The sequence below is a fragment of the Aspergillus lucknowensis genome (genome assembly GCF_044049455.1).
Source record: "Aspergillus lucknowensis strain CBS 449.75 chromosome Unknown BJX67scaffold_18, whole genome shotgun sequence".
NCBI lineage: Eukaryota > Fungi > Ascomycota > Eurotiomycetes > Eurotiales > Aspergillaceae > Aspergillus > Aspergillus lucknowensis.
Genome location: NW_027263562.1, coordinates 192,299 through 208,168, shown reverse-complemented (window position 1 = coordinate 208,168; position 15,870 = coordinate 192,299). Strand labels below are relative to the sequence as shown.

General features: G+C 55.2%; 7 protein-coding genes across 7 annotated transcripts; 4 read left to right on the top strand and 3 right to left on the bottom strand.

Annotated features, from left to right (window-relative positions):
* Positions 1–156: 156 nt before the first annotated feature.
* BJX67DRAFT_380880 (fungal specific transcription factor domain-containing protein) lies at positions 157–2,568 on the top strand (the record flags this gene model as incomplete). Its single annotated transcript, XM_071032894.1, has 7 exons — positions 157–256; positions 308–362; positions 418–938; positions 1,002–1,516; positions 1,580–1,686; positions 1,740–2,031; positions 2,086–2,568. The coding sequence occupies 7 exons, from the start codon at positions 157–159 to the stop codon at positions 2,566–2,568; spliced, it is 2,073 nt and encodes a 690-aa protein (XP_070886506.1).
* Positions 2,569–4,347: 1,779 nt separating this feature from the next.
* On the bottom strand, positions 4,348–5,674 carry BJX67DRAFT_371877 (uncharacterized protein; the record flags this gene model as incomplete). The annotated part of the gene is made up of 5 exons (XM_071031156.1): positions 4,348–4,819; positions 4,883–5,025; positions 5,080–5,295; positions 5,353–5,457; positions 5,516–5,674. The coding sequence occupies 5 exons, from the start codon at positions 5,672–5,674 to the stop codon at positions 4,348–4,350; spliced, it is 1,095 nt and encodes a 364-aa protein (XP_070886505.1).
* A 1,084-nt stretch (positions 5,675–6,758) lies between these two features.
* On the top strand, positions 6,759–8,718 carry BJX67DRAFT_380878 (putative GABA permease; the record flags this gene model as incomplete). Its single annotated transcript, XM_071032893.1, has 8 exons — positions 6,759–6,878; positions 6,936–7,006; positions 7,056–7,079; positions 7,126–7,215; positions 7,263–7,345; positions 7,400–7,797; positions 7,853–8,182; positions 8,236–8,718. 8 exons carry the CDS (start codon positions 6,759–6,761, stop codon positions 8,716–8,718), a joined length of 1,599 nt encoding a protein of 532 aa, XP_070886504.1.
* Positions 8,701–9,735, bottom strand: BJX67DRAFT_79085 (putative GNAT family acetyltransferase). Its single transcript, XM_071035456.1, has 2 exons — positions 9,205–9,735; positions 8,701–9,147 (listed from the first exon to the last, which is right to left on the bottom strand). The coding sequence occupies exons 1-2, from the start codon at positions 9,617–9,619 to the stop codon at positions 8,807–8,809; spliced, it is 756 nt and encodes a 251-aa protein (XP_070886503.1). The 5' UTR covers positions 9,620–9,735; the 3' UTR covers positions 8,701–8,806.
* Positions 9,736–10,282: 547 nt separating this feature from the next.
* Positions 10,283–13,295, bottom strand: BJX67DRAFT_387773 (flavin-containing monooxygenase). The gene is made up of 6 exons (XM_071034281.1): positions 12,912–13,295; positions 12,748–12,824; positions 12,442–12,690; positions 11,438–12,386; positions 11,169–11,394; positions 10,283–11,119 (listed from the first exon to the last, which is right to left on the bottom strand). The coding sequence occupies exons 1-6, from the start codon at positions 13,171–13,173 to the stop codon at positions 11,020–11,022; spliced, it is 1,863 nt and encodes a 620-aa protein (XP_070886502.1). The 5' UTR covers positions 13,174–13,295; the 3' UTR covers positions 10,283–11,019.
* Positions 13,039–14,899, top strand: BJX67DRAFT_352502 (aldo/keto reductase). Its single transcript, XM_071029035.1, has 3 exons — positions 13,039–13,988; positions 14,057–14,604; positions 14,651–14,899. Exons 1-3 carry the CDS (start codon positions 13,418–13,420, stop codon positions 14,693–14,695), a joined length of 1,164 nt encoding a protein of 387 aa, XP_070886501.1. The 5' UTR covers positions 13,039–13,417; the 3' UTR covers positions 14,696–14,899.
* Positions 14,848–15,759, top strand: BJX67DRAFT_380873 (SDR family oxidoreductase; the record flags this gene model as incomplete). The annotated part of the gene is made up of 3 exons (XM_071032892.1): positions 14,848–15,180; positions 15,240–15,563; positions 15,622–15,759. The coding sequence occupies 3 exons, from the start codon at positions 14,848–14,850 to the stop codon at positions 15,757–15,759; spliced, it is 795 nt and encodes a 264-aa protein (XP_070886500.1).
* Positions 15,760–15,870: the final 111 nt, after the last annotated feature.

Here is a 15,870-nt window from a genome sequence, read left to right as displayed (position 1 = left end):
TGAGAGGGCTTCGTGCGGGGCATCCCATCCCCGCATTGCGTCAAGTGGATTCGCGGAGTCGAAGCTGGCCTTCTTCTGTGGGTACAGTCGGATTCACACGCGAAGACAATGTTCCTTCACCATTTCACCAGCGGTAAAAACACAAGGTCTCGCAAAATGAAAACATCCCGACGAGTCAGGACGCGAAAAGTCCAGTGTGCGTTCTGTCCGAAGACGTTTACGCGGACCGAACATCTACAGCGACATCTCGGGGCTCGTACGTCAACTCTGGATATTGATGTCGAATCCCTCTCTTAACATTCTGCAGATGGGGTAGGAACGGCCGTGTCGTGCCCTGAATGTGGCAAGGAATTCATGCGCAAGTGAGTTGCTGTGTTTCAGACTGAAGGGCCTCTACTGACTGGGAGAACGCGGTAGAGATGTGATGAAGCGCCACCTATCTAAATGTCAATGGAAGCGTAAATCTGTGTCAGAGGGTATCTTACCGGACTTGCAAAGCACGACTACACCCCAGCCGGACTTACCAGCGCAATTCAATGTCCTGCACGACGAGCTCAGCAACCCCGAGACTACAATCCCATCAGAGGGATCAGCGCAATCCAACCCGGGACCCCAGTTCCTACTCCCAGGAGCTTCACGAAGTGAGAGTATCTGGAACGATCTCAGCTTCGACAGTTTCCAGTTCCTATTCGACCCGACATTCCCGGACCGAGATGAGGTTCGCCTACAGCAGGAGGCGCCAAGTGGGTTCGGGGTGCCGTGCATCAACGTCGACCCCGCTGATACGTTCAACTTTCTTGCGAGGATTTCGAGTAAGGAGACGGCGTCGCTTGAGGCCCGGTATGCCTGTTCGCTGCACGACAGGGAGTTGGCGGCGGGGGAGCTGGATACCGTTGCAGGGAGAGAGGAGGCTGGTCGTTGGGACGGGGAGGATTTTCGTAAGCCTTCGCCTTTCGTTAAAGTTCTTCCAACGTGTTCACCAGCTGTTCATCCTCCGGTAGACCAAACCTGCGTACCTACGCCCCTAGCCCAATCGGGCCAGGAGATCGTACAGCAAATCAAAGCCGTGTCCGAACACTCATCAATAACGCAGAAATGGACGTCCCAGCTCGAGAAATCCTGCATGCTTTTTTTCAGCCCCCGGAACATCGAGCGCTTTATCCGGATATACTGGACAGCATGGCACCCGCATTACCCCGTCATCCATAAGCCAACATTCACCATCAGTGACGCACCCACTTACCTCACAGCTGCTATGTGCATCATGGGCGCATGCTTCTCGCCGAACGAGAATGACCGGATCAGTGCGAAGTTGTGGCTGAATAGCGTTGAAGAACTCGTGTTCACGAATCCCTATTTCGGGGATATCATATTGCATGACGATGCGACAGTTAATGTGCGGGAGATTGTCCAGCTTCTGCAGGCGGCGTACTGCGTTTCAACGTTTCAGATTAGTGAGGGCAGTAAAGTGAGCCAGAGGCGGATCCGGAGGCAGCGATTTAATATGTTGGTTTCTGTAAGTCTCGTTTACATCGCGTGGGCTACGCTGCCCAGGAAGGTACTAATTGTGGTCTTATAGCTGGCGAGAGACCTCAACCTTTTTAACGTCACTCATCGAAACCTCGACCGGTTGCGGGAAGACGACTTCTCTTGGGCTAGCTTCATTGCAAACGAAGAGTGTATCCGGTGAGCAGCTATATACCTACCTACCTGGACACCCATATAATCTAATCCTCCAGAACAATGCTATTCATCTACATATACGACACCGGATTTACCATTTTCAGTAACTACCCGCCCCGAACCAGGATCCAGGAGATGTCACTCGACATGGCGTGTCCGGAAGCCTGCTTCCAGGCGGCCTCGGCGCAGGAATGCTTCACAGCAGTCAAAACATGGACAGCACATCCGCTATGGAAGCGCAGAATGCGACTGCGGGAGATCGTCGAGACTGTCCTTTGTACGGATATCAGTGCCAGTCCTGAGATGGTTGCGTATCTGTCCCATTTGGGGATTTTGAATATGTGGATTGTTTGTTCTGGTGTGACCCCCTTCTGTCTGAGCCATTTGACCTGCCGGTTTTAGGGAAAGGCGCTGACTATAAATCGCGTTGAAGCCCTCGTCGCCGAAGCCATCCAAATTAACACACTCCTGAGCACCAGCACACCTCTGCAGCCCATGCGGCGCGCAATTCACAACTGGAAGGCCGCCTGGAACCAGCGATATATGATCCAGGACAACTTCGGGCTGCCGAAGGAGGAGGACCGCGTTCTTTCGCGGCCTGAGGAGTCTTGGCGCCGCGTGGGCTTCTTTCACAATGCGTCGGAGTACTGGCTTCTTGTCCGTATTTTGACTGACATGGTCGAAGAGCAGCAGAGGGGGAGGATGGAAAGGGTTAACGGCGTCGGGTTTGGGGCACCTGGGACAGCAGCTGCGGCTAGCAGGCCGTATGCGCCGTCGAGCTGCGATGAGAGGGGCATGGTGGATTTGAAGAATTTGATAGCGGAGCATCATCGGAGGCTTACTGGGTTTGGACTGGATACAGGGCATATACCACGATTGCCATAAGAAAACGGTCAGATCAATTCGATTGAAGGCTCCTCCGGTTCCAGAGCCTCGCCTCTCCTTCCATTATCATACATCTGATGCCGTCCTGTCAGGAATCTAGGCTCCTGCGAGCTGAAACTCGTATCTGATTGCGGGGAAGCTGCCCTGCCCACATCCTGCAACCGAAGTCCCGGCAAGCTCTAATTGGATTATGTTGTGCCCCTTCGTCCCACCAGGGGGACCGTCCACGTATGACATGACTTGGTCTCTTCCAAGACGGTCCCTGATTGACCCTTCACGATGATTAGCATCCAGCGTATCGCTCAGAAACTGCCGGGAGCGGAAATCCAGCAGGCGAACCCAAGGCTTCGCCGTTCCACGGCCTTTCATGGCGCCGACTAAGCAGAAAATTAGGGGTTGTCGATGTCGGAAACCCGAATCATGTCAAGCGTGGGACTCTTTTGTCCTGGTTTTGGGTGTGGCATGAAGCTAACATATGGAGACAGCTGTAGGGCTGAGTTCGAAGTCGGCACGCGACAGAAGATTCGACCAGACTGCGGTGTTTCCTGGGCTTGATTATACGTCCTTTGCCGGATTTCTTGAAGCTCACTGTCACAGGATGGTTATCGAAACCGGGGTCAACAGATGCGATGCTCACGAGCGCCGCTTGGCATGCTGATACTCACATCTGGTGACCCTGACGTCGACCAAGAATCGGTAAGAGGCGGAGGCATAGTCCGTTCGCCCGTCGATCGCTTATGTCTCGAGCAGGATATGCAGTGACCTTCTCCCGGACTTGGTATCTGGACAATCGATGCCCGCAAGGCTCATCTTGCGAGCATTGCAAGCTCCTCGGGTAGACAAACGACAATCAACGTTAAGGGACCTCGCTCCGGAAATCATTTCTCAGAAATATTCTAACGCCAGAACCGATGAGAGACTGGCAAAGAGGTACATGTGAGGTCAACATACAACATACTAACGATGACCGGACACGTGTGCCCGGCCCTTGGTGACTACAGGTCGGAAAATCGGCGCCGGTGGTCCGAGGTCTCGGGGGGGTGGTGGGCTGACCTGCGTTCTGCCGGCCCCTGGATCGGGTTGGCATTCAGGTCACGTTCCGATCCATGGATACGAGCCAGGCATGCTTGTTTTTTCTTCTTTTTTTTTTCTCCCGCGTTTGGAGGCTGAGAGTTCCCGCATACCTGTCCAATGACGTGAAGCCGAGTCCGAGAGACGTTCAGATTCCGGGAACTCGGGGTGGACGGAGGATATGGACGATGAAGTCAGTACCCATAACCATAGTGATGTAATTTGAAATTTAATCCTGACCTCATCTGGGGCTATCGAAGGAGCGAAGATTTCTAGGGATTCTCTTGATAAAAGTGCTGATGTCCATGTGGTTCACCGGGCAAGATTCCATATATATATTTCTTGGGGAGGAGCAGCTTCATCTTGGCCTGATGCGGCAATTGCAGCGCTCTGCCCAGATCCTTCTTCCACACGACGCATGCTACAGTTGGTTGTGAAGTTTGATCAGGTTTACTAGCTGCTGATCGAAGGTGTTCCATTGCAAAGCACGTAAATATGGACAAGAAAACCCGGAGAATGCCTGCAAACCAACCCCTGTGAAACCAAATCGTACCAAGTCCTTCTCACATATCGTGAACCCGTACATTAGTCTGAAACAGAATAACCTGCACCAATAATATACCTTTTGGTCGCATCTATATACAGAATAAGAAAAAGAAAGAAAAAATCATTAAATATCCGCCAGAAAATCCATCCCAATTCCCAATATTAAGCCTGCACATGCTCCTCCGTAACAACCCACGTCCGCGTCTCCCGAATAATCCCCGTCTGACTCGACTGACTCCCCTCGTCCCAGCTACCCCCTCGATTCTGTTCAATCGCCCCGGTAATCGTTGTCTTCGTCGTCGTAAGCGGCATATTCGCGAGCTCGTGCTCTTGGTCATGCGTGTGCGTCGATCGATCGGCCGTTCGTCGCGCCCCGGAGAGAGCGTACTTTGACCGCGACCGCGAGTACTGCGCGTAAGTGGAGGTGTGGTAGCGGGTCATGCCGTCGAGACGCATACCCGTGGACTGGAGGTGGCGCAGGACCGGCACGAATTGCGGCGTGCTGGCGGTTACGACGCTGAGGCAGAGGGCGATCTGCGTGCAGACGGTTATGGACCAGGTGGCTGAGGTCGGGTCGGGAGTGTTGATATTGTAGTGGGTGAGGATGCCCTGGGCGACTAGGGCTGCGGGAACGCTGTTATAGAGGTATATTGTTAGCGTTACTCTCTTTTCCTTTCAGACTGATGCGGGTACGTACAGCACCCTGAATAAGAAGACGGCCATCAGGTTCAACTTTCGCTCCCAGGTTGTCTGGACCTTGACCATTATGTGAACGGTCTGCGCGATGATCGCGACCTCGGTGACGACGTTTGATATAGAGAGGCAGATGAACCACGCTTCCTAGACAATCGTTAGCCCAACAGCTAGTCGTAGGGCTTCACCGTGACTGCGTACACGATCGAAACACCTGTCATGGATGTAGTCCCACTGTCGCGGACGGCATTGGAACGCCGACGCAAAGATACTCGATATCGTCCAGAGAGCGATGATAATCTGCACTGCGTTGAAGGCCCGACGGCCGTGGTGAGCGAGCTGCTGGACGAAGACGAGGAAGGAGAGTTGCGAGAAGGCAATTCCGACAATGTAGAAGAAGTTTGAGGTATATTGCGCCTTTGACAAAGGTAATCAGTGGATGGTCGGGTATCAAATACGAGCGTGAAGGGCTACCTTGAGAATCTCGGCAACCTGGCCATCACTCAGCTGCGCGATATGCGTCCCGTACCCCTTGTCCACCGCGATAGAGATAGCAACAGCTTGGGCAACAGATGCTAACTGCAGATGATATTAATGGCACATTCTTCAAGTGTTCAAGTCTCCCACGCGGCCTCACCATCGCCACGAGGCTGTAGTAGTCGTCCCGGAAAAAAGCACCAAACTTCCACCATTTTGTCGCCAGCCGAGCAAGGGTTCCCAGGATCAGGGTAACCAGTAGAAAGCGTGTCAGGACGATAACAGCCGGCGCTTGGCTGTCGGCTGGATATCTGCTCATCGTGTGAGGGTAAGGATTGTGCAGGTGTGCTGCGGCGTCCCAGCCGGCTGGGAGGACAGATGGTTACTCAAGCAGCATCAATAATGCCGCCGAGAGCAGAGACTGTGCGATATTTGTTGTGGCATCGGCCAACGGGGGAATCAGAAAAGGATTTTGGCCCGGCAAACTGTGAAGGAAGAGGACAGCCACGGCCGGACGACGCCCCCGGACTTCATTCGATGCAACAGAAATGAGCCTTCCATCCGGAATCGACCCTGGTGGCACCATGCTTGTTCTGGAACGGCCATCGCCCTTTGTCGTCGGTGGGAGACAGGGATCTGAGTCGTCGTAATCAATCTGGCGGACCAGTCAGTGAGTCCACTGCGATGTCCTCTGATGGCGGGACACGGCAGGCCTGAACCATGTGAGCCCATTGAGTTTACTGAATGCGACATCGCCCTTTGGATTCGCACCTGCCGACCGCTCCAAGCGCCAGCTCGCAATTCGTGCTATCAGGTGTGGCGCTCGCGCACGTGCGGTGCCCTGATATCGCCAGCCCTTCCAGGCCCAGTGAAGGATCACAATGACCGTTCGGCCAAACCGAATTGTCCAGAGGACCCGATTTTCCCGTCCCAACCGGATAAAATCTGACCGGAACCTGATCCGCAATCAAAGTGCTTCCACCGCACGGATGTCGGCCCCCGAGCCGGACTGCTAAGCTATGCGACTTGGCGCCAATCGCGGCCATCCCAGAGGCACACCAGACAAGGATCAAAGACAGGGTTCAGTTGTTCGGGCTTCGAGAATGCAACGCTGCGGCCTGCGTTCGCAAGCATGCAGGTGGCCAGAGTCACCTTTTTCCTTGGGCGAGAGGTCGGATCGAGGCGACCTTCGTCTCATCTCCCTTGCCTCCGGGGGATGCAACCGATCCCCCACTAGCCTGTCTCACAATGGCAGGGAGGAATGTTTCCGATTGTCGCCATTGCTCTTTTATTATCCCTGTTTCGCAGAAACCGTGCGAGCAGGACGCCTTGTGGAAGCTTTTCGCCCCCGGATTTTCTCCTCCCCTGGCATTCTCTTCCTGTTCTCACAGCTTACACGTCCAATGTCAGCGCGCGAGATGAAGAGCTTACAAGTCGACCCTCATGAGCTGGATCGCTCGCGGAGAGAGAAGACATCTGACGATGTCCATCTGGCGCGGTTGGGGAAGAAGCAGGTCCTGCGGGTGAGAATGGAACCGTGATCGCACGTTGCTTTTTGTCACTGACGATGGATGCGCCAGCGAAACTTTGGCATGCTCTCGATGCTTGGGTTTAGTTGCACGATTCTCGTCACTTGGGAGGGCTTCACTTGGTATGCATCCACGTCTACAAGGCGGCGTGAGATTGCTAACTGTTCGCAGCTTGTTCCTTCAGCCATTAACCAAGTTCGTCCGTGAAGCCCTTGTTGAAGATGCCGACTGACAATTATAGTGGCGGTCCTGCTGGTGCGGTCTACGGGTTCCTCTTTGTCTGGCTTGGGACGGCCTGCGTCTTCGCAGTTCTGTCGGAATTGGCGTCGATGTATGGTGCTCTCTTCGTCTGCGTCAAATCTATACTGACTGGCTTAGGGCTCCAACCTCCGGAGGGCAGTACCACTGGGTTTCCATGCTCGCGCCTCAGTCCAGTGTGAAGTTCTTGAGCTACATTTCCGGTACCACGCGAATTCCTCTATAGTCTGCGGCGTATCAACACTAACCGTGCGTAGGATGGCTCACGGTCATCGGATGGCAAGCGACCTTCGCAACAGCATGCTACCTAACCGGTACAATGATCCAGGGGATCTCCGTCCTCACCCATCCCGATTACGCGCCCTCGTACTGGCACCCAACGATGTACTACTGGGCCGTTGTCGCGTTCGCCGTGGGAATCAACATCGTCGGACGAAGTGTCCTTCCCAAGCTCGAAGGCCTGATCCTCGTAGTGCACATTCTGGGCTTCTTCGCCGTTATGATCCCGCTCGTCTCACTGGCGGAGATCGGCCCGGCCAAGGATGTCTTTACACAGTTCATCAACGAGGGCGGGTGGTCGTCGGACGGGCTCTCGTTCTTCGTCGGACTTATCGGATGCGTATTCGCCTTTGCCGGTGGTGATGCCGCTGTTCATGTGAGTCAATCCTTTCAAGTCAGTAAGGTGACGAGGTGTTGATCCAGCCCGTTAGATGTCCGAGGAAATTGAGAACGCCACGGTCGTCGTCCCCCGGTCCATCCTGCTCAGCGTCCTCATCAACGGCATGCTGGGCTTCGGCATGGTCCTTGCCCTGCTCTTCTGCCTCGGAGACCTCGATTCAGCCCTGAAGTCGCCGACGGGATACCCCTTCATGGAGATCTTCCGTGCAGGCACGGACTCTGTTGGCGGCGCGGCGGCAATGGCCTCGATCATCATCGTCGTGTGTATCTGCTCGTCGACGGGGATGATGGCCGCTACGTCGCGCCAGTTCTGGTCGTTCTCGCGTGACCGAGGCGTGCCGGGGTGGAGGATCTGGAGCTACGTGAGTCTCCAGTGACACAATATCAGCGGATGAAATGTTGCTAACAGGACCAGGTCTCCCCCACAACCGCAATCCCAACCTACTCCGTCGTCCTGACGACCACAATCTCCGCCCTCCTCGCCCTCATCCCCATCGGCTCCGCCGTCGCCTTCAACGACCTCTGCGCCATGTCCATCTCCGGCCTGTACCTCTCGTACATCCTCGTCGCGTGCCTGCTTCTCTGGCGGCGCCTGACGGGGAGTATCTCGAAGACCGCGGACGCCGACGAGACGGTGAATACGATCGGCGCGCGGCTGGTCTGGGGCCAGTTCTACATCCCCGGGGTCTGGGGCGTGGTTGTCAACGTCTTTGCGATCATCTACGCGCTAATTGTGGTCTTCTTCAGCTTCTGGCCGCCGTATGCGGAGGTTGAGCTAGAGACGTTCAATTTCAGTGTTGTTGGCACGGTGAGTGTGATTATTCTGAGCGTCTTGTATTATTTTGTGCGCGCGAGGCATGTGTACACGGGGCCGATTATCGAGACGGCGCCGCTGTAGAGCGCTGGGATAAGATGCTAGCCGACAGGCACAGAAAATATATAGTCTGTTATCGATATGTATCATGAAATACTCCCAAATAATCCATCTACGCTTCTGTCTTCTCCCACGGCACGACTGTCTCCCCCTCAACAAATACCCCCTTCGGAGGCCGCCACATCACGATCTCGTCTATGGGGAGCAGCGTCTCCTCGTAGAACTTCCACTCCTTTGCCTCCTCGTCTGAAAGTTCCCGCTGCGGTACAGGTTTCACGCGATTCACCGTGATCGGCCGAAACCCGTACTTCTCGTACAGCGGCGCCCCGAACTCCGAGGCATCCAGCCACGCCTCGAGCCCACGCTCGTCGGCAATGCGCGTGCCCCAGTCCATGAGGAGCCGACCGAGGCCGCGTCCGCGGTACTCGGCGTCTGCGAATGCGATGTGCAGGACTGTCAATGCCGTTAGTTAAAGGAAAACTCATAGTTGTCCAGAACTGGTGGACGAACAAGCATGCGCCCGCGTCGCCATCGTCTCACGTGGCCGTTCAAACTGCCTCGCCGCAAGCGTCGCAAACTCCCGCCCAATCCCCTCGGGATACCAATCCGCGACGACCTGCCCGACATGCGGCCCCGTGTGCGGGTTCTCCGGGTAGAAGAACCATTTCGCCGCGGCGACTAATTTCTCCCCCCCCTCGTGCGTGTCGACGACCTTCACCCAGACCAGGTTCGGCTGGTTTTGGCGCCACTCGTCGAGTTGGCCGGCGATGCAGGCTTTCAGGCTCTCGGCGCGGTCGTTGTTGACAATTGGGAAGAAGAGGCGCAGCACGCCCTGGAACGGGTTTTCGAAGGCTTCCCAGAGTTTGGCGTAGATTTCGGGGAAGTCGTCTTCTGTTGCGATGCGGAGTTGGAAGCGTTCGACCATTGTGAGGAGGTTGAGGATCGGTGGACTTTGATAGGGCACGGGCAGGGATATCCTGAGAGTTTTGAGATAAGATGACTACCAATGGAATGTTCTTTGGCTTGCTTGCTGGTCTTGTTGAAATCCGGCAATTGATTAATAATTCCGAATCTGCCCCCCTGGTTGTCCTGTAGGGCCACCCCTGTCGATAAGAGGCCGGACGCACGGAAGCAGCGAATGAGACGGCCGGCATAAATTAAAGTAGGGCAGCGAAGATTCTGGATTTTCTCGAAACGGAAAAAGCAATTTGGTCGAATGTAACCTCTTCCAGGTCCAATCCTTTCACGCTGCTAGACCGAGCCTGGAATAGTCCGAGCTGGGGGGCTGTGATCGCCCTTTCGCAGATCGAGAGACAAGAAAACTCGGGCGTCCTGCCGAGATCCCGCATCAACTTAACCGGCTGAGATTCCTCCATATCCTTGAGTTTTTTTTCGGCACGCACTGCCTGAGCCGCAGACGATGGAAGCCTGGAAGAGATGAAGCATCAAGCCCACAGCTAAGATCTCAATATATATATATATTTGCGAGCCACTCCTCAACTGTTAAGCTTTCTTTGTTCGCGATGGCGCTGCTGGCTCCGTGTATACCCTGCACTTTTTGTGTCACTTTGGAATCTGAAATCTGTCCCGAGTCCATGCCCATGGCGGTTTCCATCCCAGAGCCGCCACTCTAGTAGCCTCAGGCATCGAGGAGTGCAACGCGTGTTAAAGATACCTTTATACAGCGACAACTATATAGAAATATGAATTATAGCTTAACATACTCCGATACCATTAAGATCAAGCGTCTGTGTAGTCAGCGTCCTGGACGACAACCGTGGCGGCCTAAAGCATGCTGTTAGCTGGGAAAAGGATGGGTTAGATTATCCTCCTCATTAAGAAACTCACGTCGGCACCCATGGGGGCCTCCAAATACCACATTGCGAGCGTTGCCCAAGGAATCACAGGAAGAGGTTGAAGGACTTTGGCAAGTCTCATGGAGAGCCGGTCGGGCTCGGTCTGTCTCTTCACATGGCTGTTGTGGCAAATTTGATTCTCTAGGGCGTATTTTGAGCAGAGGAGATGCCTTTCTGCAAAACGAGACAAGCTCTGATGACGGGAGGATGGGAAGGTTTCCATGGAAAGCGAAACCAAGGGATTCCTCTCGGATGTACAAAATCATCCGTTCCGTGCAGTGAAGGTTCAATTCACCTGTACTGGCACTGGGATTCACAAGGATCTCAGGCTGTCTTATTGGAGTTTATGCTGGTATATATCACCTGGAACCTACATTCTCGGGATACGGATCATACAATGTACCGTGTTGGAGCATTTCTATCAGACACGGGCCACGGAATCATCAGCTTTCCATTCATTTCACGGGTACTAAGAGGCACTCTCAGGTTCCTTGCTCTCTCTCGAGGTAACACTGGACGTATACCGCTGCCAGTTGAGCATATTCGTGTCTCCCCCAATTGCCTTGAACCTGCAACGGGTCAGATATCAATGAAGGGTCTTTACTTAAAGAAACTCACCATATCGGATCGATATTGTCCAAAGACATATGCGGTGAAACATCGGCCTTTTTCCCTCCCTCACGGTCGAGCATCGTCCAGCCCATTCCCAGATGTGCCCAGGGGTTGCTGTCAAAATAGTTTATCTCGAAGTCTTCGTACCGCGGTCTCTCGATGACTTGCTGGTAGTGCAGCGAGGAACCCGGCCAGATCGCGTTAACACGGCCCGTCTCGTTGTTTTTGTACCCTAACCCATTAGTTCGCGTCTTGTCGGAGGGCTGGGGACTTACAGCTGCGACAATTGTCTTTCCACACGGTGTGCTTCACCCATTCCTGGACGTGCTCGTTGAATTGGTCCGTGACCTTCTGCCGCGGTACCCAGCTGCGGATATTCTCGTTCTGCATCTTCTTCAGCAGCTGTATCGCGTATTCCGAGACCGAGTGCAGCGGAGCCATGACGCTCCCGTTCTGTATTGGCCATGACGGCCCAATGAAGGTGATGTAGTTTGGCATACCCGGTACAGCGAGACCGAGATATGCCTCTGGTGCCTTCGCCCACTTCTCGCGCAGATCGACGCCATTCTGTCCGATAGTGGGAAACTGCGGTCGATACGTATTGTCGAATCCTGTTGCACACACGATTGTATCGACCTTCCGCTCCACGCCATCGGCGCCTAGCACCCCGTCCTCCGTACAGCTTTGTACTGCTGTGAAATGAACGTCGACGTTCGGCTGTTGGATAGCCTCCATGTACGGATCCCCCGGTGTAATTCGCCGGCATCCGAAGCCGAACGTCGGCGTGAATCCCTGGATGAGCCGCTCATCTTTGATAATGTTCGCCATTCGCTGCCGGAAGTAATTCGATGCCATCTTCTGGCCTATCGAGTCGCTGTAGAAAGCACCCCACATGCCGTTGACCTCGGCCTCGATGTTCTTCGCGTGCTCGACTAGCGCCGTGGGATTTGTTCTAAACTCTGCGCGCTCAGCCTCGCTGTATACCTTCGTCGGGGACCCGGTGTTTCCTGCTAGCACGCCGAACCAGACGCCTGTTCGGACGAAAACATCAAGGTGTCTCGTGTGCGGTTGTAGTCCGGCAACAGCCTGCACTGATGATGCACCAGACCCAATGACCGCGATCCGCTTGTCCTTCCACTGCTCCGCTGTGTAGTCCTCTGGCCAGTCGGCCGTGTGAATGACACGTCCTTTGAAGCGACCGTGCAGTCCGGGGGTATTTGGCCACTGTCGGTCAGCTAGCCGTCTGTATTTGAGGAACAGTGATAGGGTAATTGTCTACCTTAGGGTTACTCAATACCCCACATGCATTGAGCAGCACATGGCAGTAGTCCTCGAACTCCTCGGCCTCTTCACCGGGTACCTTCCGCCGTAAGCGCACGATCCACCTTCCTTTCTCTTCGATCCATCGAGCCCCGACTACCTCCGTGTAGAATTGCATGGATTTTCGCAGATCGAACGCATTGCACACTTTGTCCAGGTACTCCCAGATATCCGGTGCGTATGAGAAATACCGTGGCCAGTCGGGGTACTACACTGTCAGCACATAACTCCAGTCTCTGGTCCAAATCCAAGAGCGAAAACTCACCAACGCAAAGCGATAAGTATAGGCATGACTCGGCACATCGCACCCCGCATTTGGATACCGATTCGTGAGCCAAGTCCCTACCCAGTGCCCTTGTCAGCAACTGACCCGCCACGGAAACTCAATCGCCATGGCGAACCTAATCAGGGCGGGGAGCGTGGACTGACCCCCAACATCGCGGTTCCGCTCATAGACAACATGCTCCATGTTGGTTCCCTCGCGCTGCATCTGATACGCCATCAGGATCCCGGAGAAACCCGCGCCAATGGTAATCACCCGTAGCCGGCGGTTGCTCGGGTCGTTCCATGTTGTTGACTGCGGGATCGAGTAGCCTGATGCTCCGGGCTGTGTGTAGTCGACTCGTGTAGCCGCACCGCCAGTGGCGACGGGCGTCTTCTGGCCGTCTCCGTTGATGTAGTAGAGTGTCATCGTGTCTGGTTGGACCCTTGAAAGGTACTCTGGTAGTACCTCTTATATTAACCTGGCTCGGCCAGCGAGTCATTTGTCGCACGCCGACAAAGCGTCGGCGAGTCGGCTTCTGCCTCCGGTCTCTGCGCTTACTGGCAGTTCTGCGGCGTAAGCCCGTGGTTATTTAAGACGGTATATCGACCGCTCTATACGCTACCTCAAATGCCAACACATCGAATCCAACCCCTGAACAAAATACACCAGCATGGCCGCCCCTCCAGCCCCCCAACCCCCATCCCTCCTCGGCTACCACCGCGTCCTCTCCCCCCTCGCCGGAATCCGCGTCTCCCCACTATGCCTTGGCACAATGCACTTCGGCGGTGCCTGGAGCCACGCAATGGGCGAAGTCACCAAGGAAACCGCCTTCGCACTGCTCGACAAATTCTACAACGCCGGCGGGAATTTCATCGACACAGCCAACTTCTACCAAGGCGAGGGATCCGAGCGCTGGCTCGGCGAGTGGATTGCCGCGCGGCAGAACCGCGACGAACTCGTCCTCGCAACTAAATACACGATGGGGTACCGGCTTACCGGGGACGAGAAGATCAAGTCGAATTTCCAGGGGAGTCACTCGAAGTCCCTGCGGTTATCGGTGGAGGCGAGTCTGAGGAAGTTGGGCACGGGGTATATCGACCTGCTGTATGTGCATATGTGGGATTTCTCGACGGGGGTCGAGGAGGTCATGCAGAGTCTGCATCATCTGGTTGCTGCGGGAACGGTGCTGAATATTGGCATCTCTGATGCGCCGGCTTGGGTTGTTGTCAAGTGTAATGAGTGTACGTTCCCTGTCTATGTCCTTCTACGACCGGCTTTTGTGAGGTCGCTAACCGAGGGGGGGCGGTAGACGCACGCTTCCACGGCCTTACTCGCTTCAGTGTCTACCAGGGCCGCTGGTCGTGCTCGTACCGGGACTTCGAGCGGGATATTCTCCCCATGGCGCAGAGCGAGGGTCTCGCGCTCGCCCCTTGGGGCGCGCTGGGCCGAGGGCAATTCAAGACTCCCGAGGACTTCCAGCAACCGGGAACACGCAACATGGGTCCACAGGAGGAGAAGCACCGGATCATGGGCGAGAAGCTCGCAGAGCTGGGGAAGCGCAAGGGCGTTGCGCCGACGAGCATTGCGCTCGCGTACCTGCTTCACAAGGCGCCGTATGTCTTCCCCGTGATCGGGTGTCGGACTGTGGAGCAGCTGGAGTCGAATATTGAGAGTTTGGGGGTGGAGCTGAGCGATGAGGACGTGTACGAGATCGAGGATGCGACGCCGTTTGATCTCGGGTTTCCGATGGCGTTCTTGTTTGAGAAGCCCGGGCAGAAATATCGGAGTGATATGACGACTAGGCATATCTGGCAGGTTACCTGCAATGCCAGGATTGAGACGGTGCCGAAGCCGAGGGTGAGCAGACTGTATCCTGGAATGTGAACAGTGCTAACAGCTACAGCCTATCGAGCCCAGGCAGGGCTTTAACCAGATGGATCGGAAGTAGACTCGGCGTTGTATTCAGTAGTTCAAAGCATGTTCGGGGCCCGACCTGTAAGGCTGTATGAATTCTACATCTATATAAGGAGCCCCCTTCCAACAAGTAGTCAACACCAACAACCAACCCACTCATCCCATTACCATTACCAATACTTCATAATGTCCTCCCCAGACAACCACCGCCTCGACGGAAAAGTCGCCCTCGTCACCGGCGCCGGCCGCGGCATCGGGGCCGCCATCGCCATCGCCCTCGGCCAGCGCGGGGCCAAGGTCGTCGTCAACTACGCGCACTCGCGCGAGGCCGCCGAGAAGGTCGTCGAGGAGATCAAGGCCAACGGCAGCGACGCAATCGCGCTCAAGGCCGACGTCGGCGACCCCGAGGCCGTCGCGAAGCTCATGGATCAGGCCGTCGAGCACTTCGGGTACCTCGATATTGTCTCGAGTAATGCGGGGATCGTCTCGTTTGGGCATGTCAATGATGTTACGCCTGATGTATGTTTTTCCACGCATTATCTACTTCGTTGTGAGAAGGGAGGGCATTGACAGTGTAGGACTTCGACCGCGTCTTCCGCATCAACACGCGCGGCCAGTTCTTCGTCGCCCGCGAGGCATACCGCCACCTGCGCGAGGGCGGGCGGATTATCCTCACGAGCTCGAATACAGCCTCCGTCAAGGGCGTGCCACGGCACGCGGTCTACTCGGGCTCCAAGGGGGCCATTGATACGTTCGTGCGCTGTCTTGCGATCGACTGCGGCGATAAGAAGATCACGGTCAACGCAGTCGCCCCGGGGGCCATCAAGACTGATATGTTCCTCGCTGTGTCGCGGGAGTATATTCCGAATGGGGAGAATTTTACAGATGAGCAGGTTGATGCGGTATGTTACCAGTCCTCTTGGGTGGCTATGGATTGTGGTTGTGTGCTGACCGGCGCAGACTGCTGCGTGGCTGTCGCCGCTGAACAGGGTCGGGCTCCCCGTTGACGTTGCTCGCGTGGTGAGCTTTTTGGCGTCGGACGCGGCAGAGTGGATTAGCGGGAAGATTATCGGCGTTGATGGAGGGGCTTTTCGATGAGATGAGATGGTCAGAATTGGATTGTGGTGGTGTAGTGAGGGCGTCGCTGACCGATTGGGGTCCAAACTCGCTCGCCGAGCCTCTTTGCCGCTGCGAATCAGAGTACTCAAA

Bases quoted from the DNA above. Each gene is read 5' to 3' on its own strand.
- BJX67DRAFT_387773 (XM_071034281.1), bottom strand. From the start codon at position 13,173: ATGACACTCTACTACATCAACGGAGACGGCCAGAAGACGCCCGTCGCC. The intron at 12,387-12,441 runs GTAGACAATTAC...GCTGACCGACAG, and splicing joins GGGTATTGAGTAACCCTAAG to TGGCCAAATACCCCCGGACT. The intron at 11,395-11,437 runs GTAAGTCCCCAG...CTAATGGGTTAG, and splicing joins GAAAGACAATTGTCGCAGCT to GGTACAAAAACAACGAGACG.
- BJX67DRAFT_79085 (XM_071035456.1), bottom strand. From the start codon at position 9,619: ATGGTCGAACGCTTCCAACTCCGCATCGCAACAGAAGACGACTTCCCC. The intron at 9,148-9,204 runs GTTCGTCCACCA...CGGCATTGACAG, and splicing joins GGCGACGCGGGCGCATGCTT to TCCTGCACATCGCATTCGCA.
- BJX67DRAFT_352502 (XM_071029035.1), top strand. From the start codon at position 13,418: ATGGCCGCCCCTCCAGCCCCCCAACCCCCATCCCTCCTCGGCTACCAC. The intron at 13,989-14,056 runs GTACGTTCCCTG...GGGGGGCGGTAG, and splicing joins TGTTGTCAAGTGTAATGAGT to ACGCACGCTTCCACGGCCTT. The intron at 14,605-14,650 runs GTGAGCAGACTG...TAACAGCTACAG, and splicing joins AGACGGTGCCGAAGCCGAGG to CCTATCGAGCCCAGGCAGGG.